The 25,187-nt window shown below is 37.4% G+C and overlaps 1 protein-coding gene across 2 annotated transcripts in view; it reads left to right on the top strand.

Annotated features, from left to right (window-relative positions):
* Nucleotides 1-25,187, top strand: part of ARL15 (ADP ribosylation factor like GTPase 15) — a 228,634-nt gene that overhangs the window by 5,497 nt on the left and 197,950 nt on the right. The window contains exons 1-2 of one of the 2 annotated variants that reach the window (XM_036403058.2): nt 5,405-5,495; nt 6,086-6,142. The exons of the other annotated variant lie outside the window; for it this stretch is intronic. Of the exons in view, the coding sequence (XP_036258951.1) occupies nt 6,089-6,142 (54 nt within the window). The 5' untranslated portion in view covers nt 5,405-5,495; nt 6,086-6,088. Of the gene's footprint in view, nt 1-5,404; nt 5,496-6,085; nt 6,143-25,187 lie in introns of those variants that run through there. 2 annotated transcript variants of the gene reach the window in all.

The raw sequence follows: 25,187 nt of genomic DNA, 5'->3' as shown, positions 1-25,187 counted from the left end.
GGAAGAGACACAAAGCAGGAAATGTAGCTGACAAGTCCTCTTATGCTAGATGCAGTCCTGCCTCAGAACTTTGTTGCTTGTAAGAACAAACTGTAGGAAGAGCATGAATCTTTGATGCTCTGTATGTTTTGGTGGAGGAACAGAAGAAATATTTGTTCACAGGACCCACATTAGCTTCTGGCATTGGAGAATCTGGGTAAGCAAGATGGCATCCAAGATCCACTAGGAGCTGTTGATATGGGGGAAGTAAGTTTTCAGATTGCCTTTTTTTATTATGACTTGGAGCTTTTATACAGAAGAAACATCTGTTTTCCACATTTTATTAGCTTTTATAACAACTGTTGCCTAGTCTTCCTTTATATGATTTTGACTCTAATAGAGGTGAAAAGCTTAAACCAATTAAAAATGAAGTAATAGTTTTGTAATCTGTAATACAAATTTCCTGAGAAATACAAATGAGCATTGAGAGCACAGCTCTGGCAGTGAATAAGAGGGAGAAGCGAATGCAGAGATTACAAGGGAGTTTCATGTTTGTGTTTAGTTGTATAAACTGCCTATGCTTTGTGTGGGCTGGTGCAGAGACAAATATTAAGAATGCATATTGAACCCAGGAAGAAAATCTAGCACCTCTTTTGATATTTGTAATAAAATGGCAGATGAAATTCAGTGTTGATGCATGCAAAGTTGCATATATTTTTAGAAGAAGTCACATGGAAGTACAGATGCATGGATAGGCCCTAAAATATCATCAGTACTCAGGAAAGGGAATGAGGATCCTTCTTTAAAATGTCATCTCAACCCAGACATCTGTCAACAAATTTTGAGTATTAAGAAGGAAAAAGAGGGGAAGATCTCATTTTTACATTGCTTAAATATAAGTTTTGCTCTTGTCTTACTTGCTGCAAAGTAAATACCCAAAGAAAATACAGAGAAGGATGATGTGGTAATTGAAGAAAAGCAATTTCTTCCATACAAGCAGAGATAAGTAGTTACAGCTCTTCAGTCTGAAGGAAAGACAGCTGACTGGTATGAGGAGGTAATAGTCTAGATGTCTTTTGAATCAGAAAGAGATTAGGCAATAAGCAATTTTTTTCTATACAGAAGAAGTCACAGTTATAATCCAGGAACTGTATTTTCATGTGAGTGTAGTTGAATTCTCACTTGTGCAGTAATGTTAGGGAGGTGAAAATGAGTAGACCAGGAATTTGTACAGTGTCTTCAAAGACAGGTCCACTGTGGGTCGGTATTAAACATGATGTTCAGATGTGATGGTAGGAAATCCTGAAGTTGTGATTACTGGAACATAAGGATAGGTCCATGAGGTATGATTCCCTGGATATCCTGATGCTTTGCTGTGGACTAAAGATATCCTCCTCGTTATTCCTCCTCATTGAGGAGGAATCTAGAATCAGTTCTTGAACAGGAAATTGCAGTTAGGAAATTGAGATATTCTGAGTGGTGTCCAGGAGTGCTGTTTGGTGTAATCAAAATTTCATTGACTGCACAGGAGGTGGGACTTTTCAATTCAGAGGTATTCATGAAGATACTTAATCTGCTCCAGGGGCACATAGCTGACAGATTCCTTCTTCTTAGAAGTATGTATGAGGAAAGGCTATTGGCTTTCTGACATCTGTGTTTTAACAAATTTATAACTTTTTATGTAAGGCCCACAACACTGAGTGAACCTGAAACTGTATAGACAACCTGTGTAGAGGGATGATGCACTCTACAATAAGTGCTCTCTTTTCTCAGTGCTTTCCTCTTGCCTAGAAACTTGCATAATTTCTGGTTTCACCAAGACTGGAGAAAAGGTCCAGAATTCTTGAGAAACGTCTATGCTGCACTTGCAGCTATTAATTTTCTGCTGGCTAATCTGTATCTAACACTGCCTCAGCCACTTCAGTCCTGGAAACAGTAATGGAAAACTGTTCTACTGAGAATATTGCCTAAAAGAGAGGAGAGCACTGTTCTCTGGTGCATCCATTTGATTACTTTTTATGATGACAAGAGATTTCTTGGATTTAGGCCTATTTTCTGTTCACATATCATTGCTTTTCCATCAACATCAGGTTTCTTCTAGTCTCTAAACTGAGATTTATTTTTCTAATGATTATGTATAAGAAGATTATTCAGTATTAAAGGAGAATATGAAAATATTTTCTGTGCCTTTTTTCCCTGAGAACAGTATTAAAAAGAATTCAGGGAGTTTAAATTATAAATGTTATTAATGGGATGTGCTAGAGGGCTGTGACATCTTGTGCAGAAAGGGGAACCTTGGAATTACTAGTTGGAGTTCAGTAGGCAAGGTTAGCAAACAGCAGTTCTGGTCAAAGTTCCTGCTACCTTTACTAGTAGTGTTGTGTGTGCTTTTGGGTACCCACATCTTCCTTACAACACATAAACACTGAGAATTTGTTTCAGGCTCCATACTTAAAGGTACCTTAAAACCTGCATATTTTATACATTGGTATTGCTAATTTTTGCAATTTTATACACTGAAAAAGATGCAGATAAGAATAGAGGTGGAAAAACTTTTGCCTGGAAGATACAGCAATTCCAAGCGATTACTGGGTTGTATCACTTCATTATAAATGAGCAGAGGTGTACCTTGATCTTAAATGTATTAAAGAAACATATCACCAGAAAAAAAACCTCTAACATCTTCCTTTTCTTGTTTTGCTTTCTGTTTTTTGTGGTCTTGGAGCTGTATTCAGTGCTGTAATTTATTTAGGACTATGCCACAGTGAGTTGAGGTCGAGGTGAGTATTTCTGCTGGGTGGCAGAATTGACTGCTCCTGCAGTTCTGTCAGGTGTTGGGTCTTTTGGTTCTTTCCTGAGAACTTGGTTAGGATCACCCTCCCCTTTTGCCCACCAAGGTTCTTGAGGCTAATGCTTTCAACTCAGTGCTAATGCTTTCAACTCGGTGCTTGAAGTCATCAGTTGCAGAACATGCTCTAATTAATCTTTTCAAAATCTGGTCTTTTGTAAATATTATGAGTAGGGATTTAATCTTGTATTTGCTGACAAAATAGATATTTCAAACAATGGCTTTGTGAGTTGCAGACTGTGTTGCAGAGCTGAATGAGATTTTTTTAAACACCAAATACTGAAATTGCTTTGTACTGATAGCAGAATACTTGAAAAAATGGACAGAACAGATGCTTGTTGTGAATTGAATGCTGCACAGCTGCAGGGCAGACATCTTTCTAAGTCATTATAAACAGCCACATTTTTACAAGGTATGATTAAAATAACAAAGTCTTGGGTGAATAGGAAAGTTAGCTATGAATTTGCTTTCCAGTGGGAGAAATTATTTAATGTTTGTGAGATGACCCTTTTCCAAGGCAGAAGGGTGCTTTTTGACCAAGACACATGAATATAATATTTGACATATTTGATCTGATGACTCCATTTTTCGCTTTAGACATGTGAAATCACATCTGTGAAGAATTAGTCTTTGTAGAATTGTGTCAAACAAGGTATCTTTCTTTCATAGTATTTGTAGGTATATTTTTACATTTTTTTTCTTTTATTTTCATGCCTACCGTGTAAAATCCTTTCAGAAAGCAACAATAAACTGTAAGTAAATTACGTGTAAATTTTCCAACAATTGTTATGTTGCCCAATTGTATGGTCCCAAGTGAGTTGCTGCAACCGCAGTAATGAAAGATTACAAGTGTGAAGAATAAACTCCCCATTGCAGCAACAGATAATCAACTGTCTTAATTCAGTGGTCAGACTGATAGTCTGAAGGATAGTATCACTAAACTTTTAATTATTTAAATCAATTCCTGTCACTTTTTCAAGGATTAAACTGAAATACTTCTGGGGAGGGAATGTAAATTTTCAGAAGAAAGGATAGGTGAATATAATAAATATTAATAGTAGTGTTGGATTTAATGACCCTTTTTACCACAATAGAATGTAGTTTATAAGCATTTTCTTGGAGGCTTGAAGAAGGGATTATCTTAATATTTCACTGGGAAATGCATAAGGGAAACATTAATCAGTACTTTATGTGACAGAATTAATCCCTGATAATAATTAAAATAGCCTGTGGTTTTAGAATGTTAACAATTGCAAACCCAACAATGGATAAGTAAGGTAACATGGGATGTAGGTTATTTTATTTTGCTGAAGCAAGGATCTACAGGGGCTTGCTGGAGAATTTGAACTGCAGCTTAGTTCTCCCACTAATGCATAGCCTGGAAGTAGTGAACAAAAATTAAAACAAAGAAAACAATTTATAATGCTGTGCTTGTCTAGAATAAAAGCAAACCGTATACATGGAGAAGCTATAATGGTTTGCTGCTGCTGCATGTTTACTTCTCTTGCAAGCTGAAATAATAATTTACTTTATATATAAAGTTGTCTGCCAGCAACATAGATTCTGCCAGGATACTGAAAATGCAAATCATTCAATGTATCACCCGGTGTTTAAGTATGGGCTTAAATTGCCACAGACCAAGGTTAAACATTAGGAAACTTTCTAGTAGAGAGGGTAATGAAGCACTGGACTAAATTGCTTGGGGAAATCATCCATCCCTGGAACCTTTGGAACAAGGTCTGCAAATACTGTTAGGAGGGGTATGGTTTATGACCCCACCCCACCACTTTGTGTAACTAGGATTTCTTGAAGTCAGTTCCTGTTTCTCTGTCAATTTTTTCTTTCTGGGAGATGCTCAGAGCACAAGAGATAGACTTTGATGTTTGGTCTTAAAGCTGAAAAAAAAAATCTGCTTAAACTGAAATGGTGTTTCAAGTCAGCATCTCCTTGTCATTAATAGCATGCTAGATTACTTCCGGTAAGAAATGAAAATCAGCTGTGCTGTTGAAGTTTGTTTTCAGGTTTTTTTGCTGTGCTTTTTGACTTTCAGACAGTTCAGTGAAATACTGTTTGTTTAAAATTTAGATGTAGCAGTTAACAGCAAAAGAAAAATGTTGCTAAACATTTTTTTATTACTTGTAATTAATAAGATCTGTTGTTTTGTTTTTTTTTTTTTAATCCCAATTCTATTTAAATGGGTATTTCAATTCCATATTGGTTTTTTTTTTTCTTGGAGGGAGGGAGAAATTAGAAAGCAGATGCTGAAAAGATGTTTTGATTGGTATGTTTGAAGTCTGTATCATCCAACACTTTTTCTTAGATAATGTGTGGACTTTTGAAACATGTAATGAAAATGTTCTGCTTGAGGGTTTTAAGTTTTGTCTTTCAAATACCTTATATAAAGTAATTCCTCAATTACTCTTCTGAACAAATAATTGTAAGCTTAGTCTATTTTACCTAGTTGTATAGGAAATATAGCAAACCTACAGTAGTTTTTATTTTGGTGTTGGAGAGCTGCATTTATTTCCTGGCTTTGTTGTGCTAATTAAAGAAGGTGTTTTTCATCTGTTTCATCAGAAATTCGTAGTCCATCCTCAGCCTCTCTGGGTGACTGCAGAAGACATAGAATTGTGGCATCACAGCAGATTGGAAGTTGAGCAAGTTGAGGGTAAAAACTTTTAATATGATTATTCTCAGCTTAAGAACAGATTAAAGAAAATGTTCTATTTTTGTGTTCTACTTTACAAAGCTAAAACAATAAGGCTCCAGAAATGTGCAAACATTAAATTATATGCAGTATTCTGCTATATAGAGGAAGACAGTTTCAGTGATGGTAAAAGGAGAGAAAAATATAAACGCAGAAGCTCTTTACAGTCCACTAAGAGGCCAAAAAGAACTCCATTAAAATGATTCTTGCAGATTGTTTTTAAATCAGAGTAGATAAAAATAAATGAGACTGAAAGCTTACATGCAAATTATTAATGTTGTGTACAGGCATTTTTGGGATCATTAGATAAATTGAGACCTATAATGAAATACTGAACTAGTGAGTGTGAAGGTGTTGACACCTCTACACTTAGCTGCTTCTGTATGAAAGGTAGCATGTATCTGTATAACCTGAATTTATATGACACTTTTCTAAGGTTTTAATACAGCTTTGAAAAAGGTGTTTCTTTCAGGGGAGAGGGGAGAGATGGGAAGAAAAGTAGTTCTTAATAAACAGCATTCTTGATAATGTTTTTATTTTAATTCCTTTAGACTATGTCTGAATGTATCCAGCTCTCATTTGCTGTTTGTAGAATTGGCATTTATACGGTAAGGCAATGTTCTAACTAAGTATTTTTGTTAGTGTTAATGCCATTTGAGTGAAAAGAAGTTACTTAAGTTTTTTAGGATTGGATTTAAGTAATGCAGATAGCAAAAGGGATCTGTCATGCTAGTTTGCATAAACAGACTACAGTAAATTTTTGTCCTTTCAAAGATTAACTAATACTAGAAGAGAAAAAGTACCCTCCATTTTAGTTAAAAAGTGATAAAGAAAGATTCAGCCAGCCTCTCGAGGTGTAAGAAAATTTAGAATTCATGGGCATCAGTTGCTGAAAATTCTTGCGTAATGTAATTGCTGGAGGGTTTATGTCCATTTGCCATTAAATGTCTGTGATGTTTTTGTAATGTCACATATTAAAACATGTTAGCTAAATGCACATATTTCAAGTTTTTTCTGGAGAGCCTTAACATTTTGGAAATGCTTTTAAGTTAAACTTAGCAAAACTTATATAAAAGAAATAAGAAGTTTACTTCAATTATGTGTCCCAAATATGCTAGTATTTTTTTTCTGCTCCTGGTTCTTGTAATTAATGTTGAGAACACTTAGTTGAATGGGGTTTTGTAGAAACTAACTTTAATACATTACAATAATGTAGTATATACAGAGCTTACACAATGAATATGACTCGATTTCTCAAATCATGCTTCATATCCTGGAGCTTTTGGAGTGGGAATGCTGCTCCTTCTGTTAGCACTTTTCAGGAGGAAGCCTGGAACATACCACTTCATACAGTCAAAAGTATGGGTGAGTTTTGACTAATAGTGAGGAGGGCTATGTGCCATTAGTAAATCTTACTTGAGGACAGAATCTCAAAGCTTTACATTTGCTTCTGTTCACAGAATTTGGTTCCAGGTAGTGTTAAATATCTGCTTGAGGCTTTTTTCCCATAACATTTGCCTGCTTTCTGTTTTCAACATCTAAAAGCCTTTTAAATGGTGGAAAAGATGAGTCAAAGGCATATTTCCTTATGGTATTTAAATTTCTTAAGAAGACTTTCTAAGTCTAAAAATTACTGTGTGATAAGAGTATACTATCTTAAGGATCAGAGAAGGTTACAGTCTGAGGTTTCAATGGCTACAAGGTACTCAAATAGTCTGCTAGTTCTTTAGAAGGCTAGATTAAGCTGCTCAAATTAATTTGAGAGAATGTGTGTATTATGGACCTGGGTATGAGAAGGTAAAATGTAGTACGTCCTCTGATAGTAATCAGTTCTGTTTTAGTTTAAAATAGGTCAAGTGTTGTCTATACTCTGTCCTCTGCTAAGTTGTAGTGGTTGCAGTTATAGTGATAGTTTAATAAGTGGTATCTCACTCTGAATTTTTGGGCAGCAAAATACTTAATTTTATCAAATGTTTTAAATTGAAAAATAAAACCAGCTTGCTGAATTTATTAAAATGCTGAAAGAAATTGATTTCATTGACTGCTGGTACTTAAGGGGGGATAGTGAGGAGATGATGACTAGGCTTCAGAGCATCTGGAGCAGTGTTATGGCCACAGTGTACCAGGCAGGGCATGCCATGTAAAGTGCATTTGAAGGCTAAAGTGGTTCCTTTAGGAAAATGCTAGCTGCAGAGAGTACTTGCTTACATGAAATGCCTCTCATTGGAAAGGTGAGTTTCAAGTGATCTGACTGGAGGGCAGGCTTGTACAGTTTTGGTGTCATAGTAAACAGAGAGGCCTGCTGAAGTGAGAGCTGTGCAGAAGGACAGTGTGATAGTTTCTGCCTCTGCACCATACCCTGCTTGTGCTTGTAACTGTCACCAGATTTGTTACTCAGGTGGGTCAGCAGTCTGGCAGCTGTTAGGTACTGAGTGCTCCATACTGATGTCAAGAAGCAAACTTCCACAAAACTCCAGTTCATGTTTCCCTTCTAATTAATTCCCTGGGTGTTGTGCTTTCTGCTGCGTGCTATTTTGCAGATTCAGTTGATTTTCCATTTGCTAGCTAATTGATTTTTATCCAAAATCTAAGCAGTCTCTCAGATACCAGTCCTTAGCAGCACCATGTGTTCAGCTTGTACTGAGGTACTAGGACACTTCCTGTTCTGCATGTCCTCATGGTACAGTGCTGCAAGTAAGGCTCTTAGTCCTTTGGACTACAGACATCTCAACTGTTAGCCTGTTATCAAGCTGCTTATCAGTAACACTCTAAAGCACCCATTACATCAACTGTACTACACCATTAAAGTAGCTTCCTGTTTTTCTGGAATGTACAGGTTATGAGATGGGGGGAGAGTTTATGTGGTGATCTATGGCAAAACAGCCTGTGCTGCCTGCCGTGAGGAGAAAACCTACATCTTTGCAAGGATATAGGAGGAGATGTAATGCCTATTTCAGGTGAATTAACTAGATGAAGTGTATACCCTTGAAGGGAGGAAGAGCAAAACAGAGGTGGTTAATATGAAAACTATATAGATTTTTGAAGGGGTTTGAAACTGATAGATGTTTCTTTCTAAAAGGAAAACATTATCATAAACTCAAATGAAAACTTTTGTGATTAAGAAATCAACCAGCCAATGAAAATAAAACTCAACTTGTTTCACATATCTTCTCTCAGAAGTTTTTCAGGTGCAGGTTTCTGCCTCTTCCACCACACCAGCATCTGCAGCAGATGTGTCAATTGGATGTGTGGGAGCAGGCAGATAAATTTGTGAATCTGCGTGACTGTGAAGACTGTAAGCATATGACAGCTTGCAACAAAGGCTATAATTTATTTTCTTTCTGATTTAATTTTCTTAATCAGGTAAAGATCCTATTAAAATAATGATAGAGAATTCTACCTATGTGAACCTCAGAGGGAAAATAGTCCACTTTTTTTGTCTTGTAAAACAGTTTTTATGATGAAACACTTTATACTCCATCATGGAAACAGTGTGTGTAATTGTGCACATATACTCTGGAAGGTTCTCTGATGCTCTGTCCTAGCCCTTGCGACTTTTTTCTTTTCATGCATTTCTATATAATTTTAAGCTTTTTTCAACAGGGGTAATAAGGCATTCTTTCTGTCCCTAATCTTGAAATGTGACTGCAGGAACATGCAAAATGTAATTTTCACGTAACTTGTTGTTTTAGATAGAAAAACAAGGACAAAACCCTCTACAGGGGTCAGAACCATGCAAAAATACCTGAGGAGGCCAAGTGGAAGCATGGTCTTTTACTGGTGTATATTAGAAGGTAAAATACTGAAAAATGCATTTTCCTGTTTCAGGAAATTCAAAAGTAAGTTTTTCTTGATTTCAAAATATGGCATCAGTAGATAAATAATTTTGTTTCAATGCAGCACAAGGATAACAAAAAGTTTCCTGTAGCTCTTTCTGCTTTCAAATGCTGGATATGGCAAAAGCAATGCACTGTGGCAACATTGCATCAATGCTGGCATCTTCTTCATGAAAATCATGAGTAACTGATATTTTAGTTTTAGTAACCTCTTAGCTTGAATTTTAATGCAATAAGAAGTGGAAATAAATTGTGCGTTTTTACAGCTTTGCTTGCTATAGTTTGTATATGGTCGGTACAGTAAACAATGCAAATGTGCTTTTAGTTTTCTGGTTTACTTTGGACTTACTTACATTTGTCTTTGTTTATAGTGATAAATTCATGTCTTGAAATGGTTTGGCTGGAATCAGATGTTGTGCTAAGGAATTCGTCTGATGTTAGAAAAAACAGAAATAACATTTGCTCATGAAGTGGTGGAGAGGAAGCTCTTTAAAGAAGAGAAATCAACTAAGCCAGCAACTAAAGGCAGCCATGAAATAGGAGGCAATCATGGGAATATGCCTGGGAGATTCCTGGAGCCAGCCTGTGACTTAAGAGTGTGGAAAGCTTCCTATGAGATTCTTCCCCTCCCTAACATGGTTTCCCATTGGAAAACACTAAGTTAAAGTAATAACAGTGTTCATATAGCATATCCTGCCTACTCCTCCCTTTCCCATGTCATGTCCTTGACATTAGCAGCATAACAAAAGCACAAAAGTGCAACAGGAAAAAGTCCTTTTATGTGTTACCCTTGGGGAAATGTGGGTAATTCCATTCACAGTCACTGCTGATATTCTGTGGATAGCCTGTTGGAAAGGTCTAAATGTTTTTAACTTCCAGCCTTAAATGAAAGGTTCTTGCTATCAGCCGAGTTTTGGCAGTGACTTGCATTGGGTGGGACTGTGCCTGCTGTATTGCTGCAAACCAGTAGTCAAGCTGCTTGAACCATGCTAGTTGTGATTTGTGTTGCTACCAACCTAAACAGGCGAAAGAGGGGCAGAGTGTCCTGATGCATGTGTCACTCTGTGCATGTGAATGTTAGATACATTGTGGGTTTTGTATTATAAGTTGAGACTTTCTTTTCTACTTTTCCTGAAATAAAGGAACAGTTATAGCATTTTTTCAAATGAGGAAAGCAAAAACAAGTGAAGGGGGAGAGCGTCAAGACTGGGCCAGGAGAGTGCATCAGAGTACAGTTCTCTTCCCTGTCTTTCCCCAGAGTTCCTTGGTTGAAGTGAACTGAGCTGACATTGCTGAGAGTCTCTCCTTGTGGCCAGAGCTCATGTTACCTGCTCAAAGAGCTCAGCAGCTTGGTGCAGCCAATGCTGCTGCGACAGCATTGCTTTCCTGGGCTGCTCAGTGACATACACTAGGTTTCCCACTCTTTGAGAACCTCTGACAATTAGTTATTGCTTTCACTGGAAAGGTATGGTTTGCTAAATCAGCCTGTTGATTTTTGTCAGAATCTCTATTGGACAAATTTGCAAGTTGGAATAGAGCTTTGTCCTGGGCTAGGGACTTGAATACAGGTTTTGTTCCATCTGATTTGTCACTGCTGTCCATGGCTCCTTCCTGCTCTAGAGAACAGCAATGGCCTGTTGTTCCACAGGCCATTAGCTTTAGGGAGGACAACAGGAAAACCCAGATCATCATTACAAAAGTCTCTAATCTTTTCTGTTCAGACAAGATGCTGTTCAATTTGCATTTATCAAAGCTGTGGGGTTAGTTATCCTGTACGTAAGTGCTGTTTTGCTTTTTCTCTTTGGAAGTCAGGATTCCTAATCTTCATTCTTACTGCCTGTCCAGAAAACAGTTGTGTAATGTGTTGTCAAATGTTGTATTTTGCCTTCATGGTGCTCCACATGGAAAATAAACTACTCTTGTTAGGCTCAAGTGATGCAGGGAGTGATGGTATGAGCATGGGATTTTTCTGGTTGCCTCTACACCAAAAGCATCCGTTTTTGGTGTAGTTTGCAAAGTAGCCTCTTTAATCACAAAATGAAAAAAAAAATTAATATAGTAGGTTAAAAGGTGATTTGTAAGTAAATTACAAAGTAAAAATAGTCAAACTTTAGACAGTCTCCTATGAAAAAATGATCTGTTTGAAATCAGAGGCGCCCTCAGATTGTAGACTTTGAAAGATAGCAGGGGATTCAACTAATGTTGAATTAGTGGCAAATTGCAAATATATTACTTCACTGTATCATTTGAATTATTGAGCGGGTGAACTAGAAGTGGCTCTTCAGGGGAAGTGAGTTTTTTCTTTCGTGTTCTATAATCCTGTGGCTGGGACCATGCATAGCAATGAGATGTGCAGAAGAGCAAATTGATTTGCAAGGATCCCTGACTGGGCAATTCTAAGTTGAGATGAAAAGCAAGCTCCCTGTGATTATGGTCAAAGTTGCACTCCCTGCTGTTTGTGCACATGCAATCAAATCCTCTACCTTGTGCAGTTGGATAAATAAGAATCTAATAGGTGATCTGCAAGCGGAAATAGGGAGCTACAGTAATATGTATAATTCATAATATTTTGCATGTAGCTGCAGGGTTTTTTTATTGCTGTTTTTTTTTTTAGTCATAATCTTGCCAAAAACTGTGTTGCTTTTGCATACGATTTGTAAAGTATTTGTTGCTAGTCTGTATTTGCCTTTAGCAGCAATTGGACAACCACAGAGCACTAGAAATTATGCTTGCAGAATAATTGCATCTTTTAGAAGACTACATGTTTCAGTAGAAGTGGGAAAAGTTTGTTCTGCAGCTCCTGAACTTTTGTTCTGTGAGCTCAAAAATTGTCTGTTAGTCTTAGAGTGAGAGAAGATTGCTTTTTCCTGTGAACATGCATGCACTGTATCCTGAGGCCATCAATGATAAGTTACTATTATGATTGCTACTGTAAATAGTTCAACTCTGTTTTCTGAAGACATCCTGTGTTTGTGCAAGAACAGGTATCTGTTAAGGGAAGAAGTCATACAAGTGGATAGTAGATGAAAAAAAAAAAAAGGAAGTGCATCAAATGCCACAAAATTTAATCTGTTCGTGAGTTAGCTTTTTTTTTGATGGAAAGACACTTCTAATTCTTACCATCACTATATGTATATCCATGGTGTTTTAGTTTTTCTTCTCCCCCTAAAATTGAAAATGTTTGCCTAGGTGTTGAAGTTAGTTTTCAAAGTGATTTGCTGAATATCTGTTGCTACAGCTTCTTTATAATTCTAGTCTGCTGTCTTCAAAGTAGTTTGAGATTGTATGTGTAATTAAAACCATAAATGCTTTTAGAAAGGCTGTTCTACAGCATCCTTTAGAGCCTTTTAAAGTAAATAGTGCTTTTAGATCTGCCTTCTATTACAGTGTTTGTATTTTGATCAGTTTGATTGTATTGCATACAAATCATAAACCTAGTTATATTTTGTCATATGAAAACTTTTGAGTGCCATTTCATTTTTATAGCAAAGATTTATATGCTACAAAGCCATATTGAATTTTTACTGTGTTTATGTTGCTGGGTATTATGTTGTTTAAGAGTAGAAAACAACAGTGTTTAATAGATGTCATAAATTCATACTATGGTTCCACTCTTATGACTATATATACCTAAATTTCAAAAGGAAGCTTTTAAGTAAGTGTTACTAGGATCTCAGATGCCATTTTGGGCAATAGACCTTTAGGAAATGGTAAAAATGTGAGAGGTGGTATAAGAATTGTCTTTTGTCAGGGAAAGCAAAGCTACATACAGCTATGACATGGTGTGCTGTAACCAAGATTTTAAAATTCTCTTTTTGGTATTGTCACAATTGCCTGTGTCCATGCAGGCAAAAATCTAGTACCTCTATTTGCAGCAGTGTTTGTCTCGGGGCTTCCCAAACTTACAACTTGATTTTTTTAGCTTTATGTAATGAAGCTCAACTACCACAGTGAATTTTCTAGACCTGCCTTGTTTCACTCAATCCTTCTGGTGTCTTCAAGACATCACTGACACAAATTATTTGTCATGCAATTATTTTATCATGGACTGTCTTGTGTTGGAAGGGACCCGCAAGGATCATTGAGTCAAACTTCTGGTGCTGCACAGGACAACCCAAAAAATTTCAGCATGTGCATTTTCAAAATCCTTGATTTATATACTGGGACCTTTACACATTACAGAAGAATAACATTGGTGGATCTTCAGATACAACCCTGCAGAGCTTCTCATCTGAAAGAGGGTTTTTTTAAAATTAGAGTAAGGAAACAGCAACAGCCAAAGGAATGAAATGTCCCACTTTCTCCTCCTCTTCTCCAAATCAAAGTGTAATTTAAGAGAGGGACACACAAGTCTGCTGTATGTTTCCTGGGCTTCCAGCTTGATGCTGATGACAGAACTTAGAGTAGCTGCTCAGTTGCATTTTCAAAACTTCATTTTAGCCATGGGCACATGCTGGCATCATGTTGAACAGATCCATAATCTTCCAGTAGTTTCTTTTTTAAAACAAGGCAGCATGTTTCCATGCCGTAGCTGGGACTTTTACAAGGACACGTAGTGATATAGGACAATGGGGAATGGCTTTGAACTGAAAGATTTAGGTTAGATGTTAGGGAGAAATTATTTGCTATTATAGATTGCTGTGAGAAACTGTGGATGCCCCATCCCTGGAAGTATTCAAGGATAGATTGGATGGGGCTTTGAGCAACCTGGTTTAGTGAAACATGTCCTCAACATTAATAAATGTTGTATCTCAGGCAAAAACCACGACCCATCTTTTTTTGCTTATCTTTGCCACAAATTTTATTAATCATGGATTTTTTTAACAACTCTTTACACTGTAATGTAGTCAGACAATGTACACTTTACCTTAATGGAAGATAATTATTTGTACCCCAGTTCTAAAAGTGCACATACTTCCAAAACATGTGAGATTTTGTTTCTTAACCAGGCCCGTGTTGTGTTAGTACTGTCTTGGAGATCTGCTTACTTCATTAAGTTGTCATCTTGGATTTAGCAGAAGACATTCCAGTGCAATTCTCTGGAATACATACGTGTAAGTAATAACCCTTCTGTACACAGTCATACCTAGAGGCCCGGCAGAGGGTGATACTCTGTTCCATACTGACTCGAGTCTCTGCTGTGACAAGCAAGCTACAGGCAGACAGGGATTACCTCAAACACATCAGTGTATTGGGAAACCATGCAAGATCTTGCCACGTGCACTTCTTGTCTGTGTATGGAAATAGAGGTGGGATTTGTTGTGAAGTTGAATCTTTACAGGCAAAAGATCTGGAACAATGGGGGGAAAGTAAAACAAATGTCTTGATTAAGACTTGACAAACACTTCTGGTTTTTTACATCAAGATTTGTGTTTCAGATGCCTTTGCCTTGCTCTTCATAAGAGTTGTGTGTTGTTTTTCTTCTCTGCTTGAATTTATTGGCCATGGAAGAGAATGAGTCTGCTAAGAGAGAGGCTTATGAGCAGATTGGCTCATATAGTGGGATGTTAGAAAGAAGTAACTCTTGATTTCAGTGATCCTAAAATGCTTTTTGCCATGCCATCTTGCTTGACTTTGACCAGAACATGATTCTGAAAGGGATCAAGTCTGGAAATACACACTTTGTCATGTCAGATTAAAAAGCAATGGCCACAGTAGGTGAGAACCCCAAATACTGGACCTCAACCTTGCAGGAAAGAATAATATAGGGATCATAAAAGAGAATTTTAAATCCAAATAATCCATAAATAAGAAGGTCAAAACATATATTTAAAAAGAAAAAGAAAGAAGAAGAAAACCAACCAAAAACCCAACTCCAAGCAGCTAGAAAACCCAAAAAACAACTACTGTGGAGTAAACTAAGTTGAACTGAGGCTCTGGAACTATTGGATAATGAGCAAGAAAACCACAATAAAAGAAACTTTTCTTTTAGGTGTGTTTTGTGCTGAGCCTGTAATTAATTAATCTTTTATAAGCTATCACTCTCCAATAATAATTTAGAGGTTGACAAATCAGCTCTGGATGGAGAATATGAATAAAACTCTTAGTAAATACAAAATCTGAATGTATTCGAAATGCCCGTGGAACTCTTCCTCATTATGGTTTTATTATTCCATATGCTTGTATTCCCAGATCTCACAGATAGTGGCTCAACTTTCCCAATGAGACACAAACTATTTTGTTTTTCAGCAGGCTAAACTGAAGTGTAAAATGAAAAGAATTTACTGATATTCCACAGCAAGTTGTATGCAAGATCTTGTGGTTCTGACTCACAACGCATGCCTTGGCTGATTGGTGTCTGGACATTTGAATACTTAGATAAGCCTTCTGCTCTTTTTATCATTGAAATTAGAATATAATAAGAACGAAAATGTTGTGGTTCCAAATTTGTTTGCAAATTCTAGCATGGGATTCAGAAAGAGGGGTTTTGTGGCTTCTTTTGTGGGAGTTAAGATTTTCTCTTTGAAAATTCTTTAGTGTGGGAAGCTCTTTCCTGAGGAAGGAAGATGTTAGTAGTCTGCTCAAGTTCTTGAATAATATTGCAAAGAATGCCACTTAATTTCATGTTGTCACTTCTCTGTTCACCTCTGACTTCTTTCAAGCTTTCTTTACACGGCTGCTTTATGTGAGATACGTGCACCAGGTAAGCTGGCATCATTTTTTTCTCCTAGCATCTGATTCCAATGAAGTAACCATTTTTTCCCCATATATGTTAACTGTGATATTGTGTGTGACCATGGTTCAAGATTTTCTGGTTTTGATTCCCTGTTCCCCTCATTGCTGGAATATTTTTGTTAAAAAAAGCTGCTTGTGTTATATTTCAGCATGTGTATTGCCTGCTTACTGTAGCAACTGCCACAGGGAATGACTTCTTTTCTTAAGGAAAAGTGGGGGACTGAAAAGAAATTATCAAAGTGGTATATACATTTTTACTGTTATATGCTCAGTATGTTGAACTATTGCAGGTCTCTGTGTTGCTGTTTAGGCACTGGACACTGCTGTATTCCTTAGCTCTTAAACTGACATAAGTAACTTTCTGTTGGCTTTGTCTGTGTTTTGTACTGAACGCAGACTCCTTATTTGAAGAATAGGCTTTGAGTCTTGGTGGGCTTTTCCAAGATTATTTTGGGATATCAAAAAAAGTCTTCCTGTAAAGGTCTTTTTTAATAGCTGTTTTGGGTTGGACAAGGTTGAAATACTTTTTGGAAGAAAGGCTTAGTAGAGAAAAGTGTTTGATAGACAGATAACTCGAAGGATTTATGTGTTGCTGATGCAAAAGTTCATGGCACAGGTTGTGAAGTATAAGAAGCTTCAGAAATAGGGAGTCTCCCTTAATACACAAATGTTTCTGTTTTTCATGTTCACATGATAACATCATAACAAATACAGCTGAAAGGAGCAAGAGCCATCTAATTAATTCCTGGCTCAGAAGCAGGATGAACTATGACCAAACCAGTTCTGACCAGACTGCTTTTCTGAAAAAAAGCAAATCAGGTTCCATAATCTCTTCTACAAACTCTTCCTGAGCAAAACTAGCCCTACTTTCTACACACTGTTTTTCTAAGATCTAGCCTAAATTTCTTGTTAATATTTCTTGCTTCAGTTTAAACTTTTTAGCTCAAGGTTACATGGGGCTTTGAGCAACCTGGTCGAGTGGAAGCTGTCCCTGTCCTTGGTGGGGAGATTGGAATTAGATGATCTTAATAGTCCCTTCCAAACCATTCTATCATTCTTTGTCTTACAGATAGCAAAAAGGTGCATTCTGCTGGATTAAAAACTGCCTGGATGGCTGGCCCAGAGAGTGGTGGTGAGTGGAGTTACATCCAGCTGGTGGCCGCTCATCAGTGGAGTTCCCCAGGGCTCAGCACTGGGGGCATTTCTGTCTGCTGGAGGGCAGGAAGGCTCTGCAGGGGGATCTGGACAGGCTGGATCATGGGCTGAGGCCAGTGATGTGAGGTTCAACAAGACCCAGTGCCAGGTCCTGCCCTTGGGTCACAACAGCCCCAGGCAGTGCCACAGGCTGGGGCAGAGTGGCTGGAAAGGACCTGGGGGTGCTGGTGAGAGCAGCTGAACATGAGCCAGGCTGTGCCCAGGTGGCCAAGAAGGCCAATGGCATCCTGGCCTGGATCAGCAATGCTGTGGCCAGCAGGGCCAGGGCAGGGATTGTCCCCCTGTGCTGGGCACTGCTGAGGCCACACCTCCAGTGCTGGGTCCAGCTCTGGGCCCTCACTGCAGGAAAGGCACTGAGGGGCTGGAGAGAGTGCAGAGAAGGGCAATGGAGCTGGGGCAGGGTCTGGGGCACAAGTGCTGTGAGGAGCAGCTGAGGGAGCTGGGGGTGTTTATCCTGGAGAAAAGGAGGCTCAGGGGTGACCTTATCACTCTCCACCACTGCCTGAAAGGAGGCTGTGGCCAGGTGGGGGTCAGCTTCTTCTCTGCCAGCAAGCAATGTGGTAAGAAGAAGTGACCTCAAGATGTGCCAGGCAAAGTTCAGAGTGGATATTAGGAAAATGTGTTCCTAATCTACTATTTGAACTTAAAATCCACCATCAATATTCCACCATGGGAAGTGTGGTGAAGCTTTGGAACAGGCTTCCCAGGCAAGTGGCTCATTCACCAACCGTTGCGGTATTTAAAAGATGTGTGGATGTGGCACTAAGGCATCTGTTTTAGTGGTGGACCTGGCCATGCTGGGTTAATGCTTGGACTTAAAGATCATAAAAACATTCTCTAACGTAAATGGTTCTAAGATTCTTTCCTATGTATAATAGTAAACTTTGAACTAAAAAACCCATTTCAAAATGCATCCAGCATTGGATGGTATTTGGTTTACAGGGAGTAGTATGACTTGCTATGTAATTAGATTTCAGTCCTTAATTACTTGCGTTTCATAGAACTGTAAAAAAAACTTGTGTTTCTCACTGAAACTGCAGGAAAAACAAAAACTCTCCAAAAACTCTCAATTTTTAGCGTTAGAGAATTAAAGCATTACTTTATTCTGGCCAGGATATTGTTCTGGCCAGGATGTGCAACAGAAACAATTTCATCCCCTCATTGCCTGGGTTCTGCAGAGAAAATCATTCAATCACACATAATTTTCACTAGATTTTTCACATATCAATACAGTCAAAACCCAAAGAAATTAATTGGTTCAATATTCATTGGTCCCAAGTTATGCAGTTCTTTGTATTTGGTTTCCAGTTGGTTATTGATCTCTTCACCTTTGATGGTTCTCATTCTTTGTTTTCTTACCTATGTTTTCCCAAACCAGGAGTCTCCAGCCATGCCGGGGTGATTTGGGAGCTGATGGTCATTAATGGTCCTTATCTTTTGTGTATCTTCTCTGTTACTCCCAATCTGCTCAGATGTTAAGTCCTTTAAAAGGAAACCTTAAGTCGTTTACTCTGGGCAAAGGTGAACAAAACCCCTGACTAAAGTTATATAAAAAATTTAAACTTGTATAATTTCCAACAGGACATGGCAGGAACCTTAAAGATCATCCAGTTCCAACCATCCTTCGATGGGCAGAGACACCTTCCACTATCCCAGGTTGCTGAGGGTGCCTTTCAACCTGGCCTTGAACACTGCCAGGGATGGGGCATCCACGGCTGCTCTGGGGAACCTGCATTGGTGCCTCACCACCCCCACAGTGAAGAATTTCTTCCTAACATCTAACTAAGCTTCTACTCTTTTAGTTTGAAGCCATTGCCCCTCATCACTCTCCCTCTTATTTATTTATTTTATTCATTTAATTTTATTCATTTAGTTATTTTTGGTTTAGTATTCAGTTTTATTATTGTTTTATTATTACAGACCAAATAACTCCAGTGAAGGTGTTTACTATGATCTTTTACAGAGAGAACTCATTCTATTTGTGATTTAACACTCAGAAAGTTGCTAAAAGTTGGAAATATGTCTAAAGGGTTAAGCCAATATATGTGATTTTTATGAAATGTAGTGTTCTTTCTTTTTTTTTCTTTCTTTTTTTACTGCTAAATATTTGAACAAATTGTAAGTTTGCTTCACATTCTGGTTGCACGTCACCAAAAGCCAACTATTGGCTGTCATACCAGGACTCTCTTCAACTTTACCTTCAGACAGTTTTTGCTATTTTTTGTAACTTAATGTTTTGGTAACAAAACATTAAATTACAAAATTATCAGTTTTCTAGGTTTTCTCTTAATTTGTACTTTAATTATATGGTCCTACTTACCTGAATTAGAAGTTTAAAAATCTGTTAGAAGGGTAGTAATTTTTTATGGAGGAGAGTTTCTTAATTTCCCCCACCAGTTTCAGATCGTTCCTGTGAGCTGAAGGGGCAAATTGCAGTCCTTACCAAGTAATGTGATAGTTTTTTTTTTTCAATGCTGTCACTATCAAAATGGCAAAGTTGAGCTATGTCAGCTTGAGCTGGTTCAGTATATTTACAAGACGAGATACGTGCAGCTGGTTTTAGACTCTTATATCTTTGAAATGCCCTTATACAGTTTCTGATCAGCAGGTCCTAACTGTCTTATGAGGTGAAATTAATGTTAAACTTCTCCGTTTTGTAGGAAACCTAATGTGAATTCCCCTGATTAAAACTGAAGTGGAATGAAGTTCAAGAGCAAGGAGAAGCTGCTGTTTAGGGAGAAGTAATAATTTATTTTTTTAATTACATGGTGGATGTGTGGAATAAGTCTTCAAATGGAGTAAAACCAAACTCAGAAAAATGAAAACCACAGGAATGAAAACTAATTTTCAAACAATACATTTCTGTTGGCATATTTTTGAGCAACATTTGTAAACAATTTGGTTTTGGGCTAGTTCCTATTCTGTAAAATTAAAACAGAAGTAGATTGTTTTGTTAAATATTATTAAAATACTGAATTTTGAATGGCATATTGATTTAAAATAAAGCCCAAATATACAAGTCAGCCTATTTTCAATGAAGTGACTTTAGACAATTATCTAATAATTTGAGCAGAAGGCTATATACAATTTCTGTCTTAAAAGTACCTTTGCAATTGTGAAAGAAAACATTATATTTGTAGAACTCAGCATCAAATGTGTTTTTTTTTCAAAAAGTGTGAAAGCAGAATGCTTTCATAATGGCAGTTAATATTATGAAATATATTTTACAGTGATTGTGAGATTAAGATAATTTAAAGAAACAATCTCTGTATGTTGAGGACTTGACCTGCAATTCAGTATTTTGGAGAGTTGATTTGGCTTGCTGTGTTTTTTTGGAACTTGTTGAGTTTTTCTCCTCCCCCATGTCCCAGCAGATAAGGCCTTTCTTGGTCTTCTTTTACAGAAACACAGTATATAACTTGAAGTTCAGATTGTATTTTTGTGCTGAAATAGAGGATTATTCTAGTATATGACATTCTACTTGATGCCAACAATAGTAATAAGAGAAAGCAAAAGCAGTTATGTATGGGTCCAGAGGTGCCCTGTGCTAGCTTGTATCAGATGAGTGTATGTATTTGGAGTACCTTTTGTCCTGTAGAAAAAATCTGAAGATGAGAAGTGCCTGAATGAAAGCTGTGACTTTTTTGGGTAACCTATCACTTTAAGTAGGCAAGTGCCCAAAGTGCAAGCAAGCCTCAATTACATTTCAGTGCAGTGCTGCTATAATTAAGCCAGGAAAGGGTCCTCTGGCAGGGCCCAATTCTGCCTTTCTCAAGGGTTATGAGTCTTGGGAACGTGCAGAAAGGTGTAGAAAAAAACCTGTAGCTTGGCAAACAATAGCCTTCTCTGGCAAAACTTGGGTTTGTCTCAGTCAAGTATTTTGATCAAGCTACATAGACCTATAAACAATAACATGAGTATTTTTTTCTATAGTTAATATCCCTTTATATTTTTTTGTTTAAAGCTGAAAACCAACTGCTTCATGAGGAAACGATAAGGATGACTTTATTTTTGTTGGGGAAATCCAGGTTGAAAGTTATGAGTTGCTACAGAGTGTGAATTGGAGGATATAAATACAGGGGCCCTCCCTATTTTAGCAGAAGCCCTTTTAAAGCTTTACACAAAGGGGTCTATGGAACATGAACTAAACTTTTTTTCTAAATGGCTAAACAGGATGTAGATATAAATAATAATTCAATACAAACTTATTTTGGTGGAGCTTTCTCACACACAGCTTCTCGTATATTGAGAAATGCAGTTTCCTTTCAGAAACAGTTTTTTCACTAGTTTCCGGACAGTGCTTAAGAAGAAAGCATACCATTTAAAAACTATTTGAAACCTCTTTTTCCAAGGTGTTGTAATTCCTTTCTGCTAACAGTAATTTTTTTCCTTAATCAAAAATCATTCTGACTTTTCTCAACTCTCTGCAAAATATTAATGGTTGAGCAAGAAAGTGGTCAGGTACTGGAGTTGAGCCTTCTCATACATACCCTGTTAATAAAACAAATGTTTGGATTCTCTCTTTTTAGAGCACTCCTATTCTTGACTACAAGGTGAATACTAGCTTAATGACACTTTCCTCAAAAATTGCATGCTGATTTGTTGTAACAATAATCACTCTGTCACTTTAAGCCCCCTTATTTTTGTTTTAGTTTAAATGTGCCTGCTCAGTAGCTTGTTTGTGGTTTATTCCATACAGACAAATCACTGTTGCTGACATGCACTTTCTACATAGCAACAGGGAAATCCTTTGTGAAGTTACCACAGACAGAGATTTAACAGAGAGGGACTTGCAGAATGTGAAACCACTTCTAATTCTGGCAGTATGCTTGACTGTTTAATCTTCATGTTGGAAATACTGTCCTACCTTGAGGGCAGATATCATGGTTGATGTAACCTGAAGAAAATAGGAAAACCTCTGATTGGCTATGATAGGAGAGTTGGGAAATACTTTTGTATGAAAGCAGGAAAGAAATGCTTGTCAATCTTGTTGACATTTTATAACATCTTGTTCAGACAGGCTAGTTTTGAATCACTGGGGTGTCTTCAGATTTAAAACACAGTGGGAGTGAATTTAGGTACAGATGGGGTTGGTTGGTTGGTTTTTTTGGCAGCATAGTTTGTATTAAGTTATTTCTTGCTTTGAGTGGTGTTGCCATACAACAGGCTTTGTATATTTTTATTCCTTTGTATTCTCCTATATTATCTTATTTTGTAAGGTTAACTAGCTAAAATGTTTCTTTTTCCTCCCATTTGTCTTTGGTAGTTAAATTTGAGATAATTCTCATAGCAATACTACTCCTGGCTAACCTTATAGGTTTGCTAATTTCTTGTATAATTCCTTCCAAGGTGGATCATCTTGTCTCAGCAGAAGTGTTTTCTCCTTCTAGTCATGACTAATTTATAATGCCTAATTCTTTCTCATGAGTATCTAAATTGTTGAGGGGAACCAGGATCACCTTCTCTGTCTGTCAGTGCTGGTAAGGGGCTTTGTGCTTTGCCTTCTACATTTGCCTTGCCTAGTGTTAGGGATTTATGTGCTTATTTTTGCATTTCTGTGGCTCAACTTCTGCTTCACTCAGTCATCTGCTTTGATTAAATAATATGTTAGCCTTCTACTTAGCAAACTGTGTCTGAATGGAAGGTCACTTGTGACACTCAAGCTAACCTGTTTTGTCTGTGGGTAAAAATCATTCTGTATTACTGCCCCTCTGTTTTGTAGAGACAGAAGATTTTGGGGAGGATTCTGAGACCCAAGAGGTGTGTATGCATGCAATGTGCACTCATCCTTTCTTTGCCTTTTCCATGGTGGTTTCTTCTAATTGTTACAAATTTAATGCTTACTGCCTCAAGTGCTTGGTCTGCAAGGTGTTAGTAGGAATGTCTATAAAGTTTCTTTTTGTTTTCTTTCTGTTCTTACCTTCCTTCTTTTTTTTTCAAATTCTCTTCTTTTTTTTTTAATGGTCCTCCTTTTAAGCCAATTCCTTGTCTAAGCCCTGACTTGTAAGGCTGTGTCTTCTGTGAGCTACTGACTGCTAAAAGTTCTCTGTGACTCTTTAGTTATTATCTGTTACTTGATTTTTTTCCTAAAACATTTTCTCACTAAAAAATTATTTCTCAAAGACTTTTTTGGTGTTCACAAACTCAAAACATTGGCAATTTTTTTATTTTCTGGGGAAGTGCTAGTTTTCTGACTTTGGAATTCCTTTTTGGTAATCTTTAATATGCTATGAGGAACTGAGAGATGACTTGAAGCTCAAAATATGTCCAGACAATCTCAGTCTTGAAGATTCACTTTGCTCTGTTAGGAGAACAGAACAAAGTGAATCTTCAAGATTGAGATTGTCCATCTCCTTATATGGGTAAATCTTTATATGAATAAATCTTTGTTTAGATACCTGCGCTTGTGGAAGATGGAAATTAGTGACTCAACAATGATCCTATCTAGTCCTGTGTTCCCACTGAAAGTAGGAAGAGTCAGCACAATGCTGAATCTTGAGTTTACCAAAAGTGGGTTTTACTTTCTATCTAGTTTGTACCTCTCATGCCTCTCTGAAGCTGCTGTGAGTTCTTACTCCCAGCTTTTTGAATACACACTGCTGATTGGTTTTCTTCAGCCTACAGTAAAAACATCCATACTGTAGTTCTCAGAATCTGGTAATATGTATTCTCAGAGAATTTTTTAATGAAATCTGACAGTGATTCAAACTCAAAACAAAAACCACCCCACCTACCTTTCCCAAATAAAAAAATAAGAGAAAGATGAGAGGCAGGGAGGAAGAAAATTTTTGTTTCAGCCTTTTATCTGGTCATCTGTGGGGTTTGGGGAAGATGCATATTCTTGTGCCGACCAGTTTGTTAGTTTGATGAAAGCCTTTTCTAAGGCATTGAAAGGAATGTGGAGAATGGAGGACAGTGGTTATCAGGGTTCTTAGTTGCCTCTTCTCTGGTTCACATGACTGAATTAAATTTGATTGTTGGATCTGAAATTAAGAATATGGTTTTTTTCTGAAATCAGACCCTGGCCTGTGTTGCTTCCTTCATTTCCACTATGGTAGGAGGTGGTTTGCCTATGAGCTGATAATTTTACCTGCTCTGCACCCTAAATGTGGGGATCAGGTGTTGATAATAGCCTCCTACTGTCAATTCCTTAGGGCATTTGATTGAGGCACCTGGTGGCTAAAGTAATTTAGCATAACTGAAGCATCTCTGGGTCTGTTTTATAGTAACATTTGAATAAAATCAATGCATACATGTTAATGATTTGAAAACTCTGGTGTTCATTTCCATCTTTAAACTAATTGCACTTTTTTTGAAAATTAGTACCAGAAGCAGTGACAATACTTGCTGTAAGCAAATTACTCATGTAGACATGGTCTGTTCTTCTTCCTGAGTCCCAGTCATTATTTTGGCTTATGCCTGTACATTGCTAATTTGACTGTCTCATACCACATTCTGTAAAATTTCTGTCTGCTTCAGTTGTCTTGCTGCATGACTGGTCATAAGAAACATGTCCTACAGAGCTATTTCGTAGAGGCTGTGTGCTCCTATACCATGTGGGTATTGCCTGAGGGCTTAACACGCTGTGATTGCAAAGCAATGTTTGCTGATTAAAACTCAGAAAAGTTTATCACTCACAGTGTGTATGGTTTCCTGTAAAAATACTGAGAAAAATCCTGCTATGCTGTAGACAGTGGTTATAAACTGTGCAATTCCTATCTGAAAAAATCCTAGTGATTTCCCTCCTCTCTTCCAGTACTGTGGGTTTAGATACTGTGAGACTGTGTGGTCCTTCTCTGCCCTTATTTTCAAGTGGACATTCAGCTATTAAGCATAATGTTAGTTTAGTGTTCCTAATTCTCAATTTTTTGCAGAAAATAATGGAGAATTTAAAAGAAGCAAATATTACCAATTCTCCTTAAATTTT

This window comes from Molothrus ater, chromosome Z, assembly GCF_012460135.2.
Source record: "Molothrus ater isolate BHLD 08-10-18 breed brown headed cowbird chromosome Z, BPBGC_Mater_1.1, whole genome shotgun sequence".
NCBI classification, from domain to species: Eukaryota; Metazoa; Chordata; class Aves; order Passeriformes; family Icteridae; genus Molothrus; species Molothrus ater.
The sequence above is the reverse complement of the archived record's forward strand: the minus strand, read 5'-3'. Positions and strand labels throughout refer to the sequence as shown.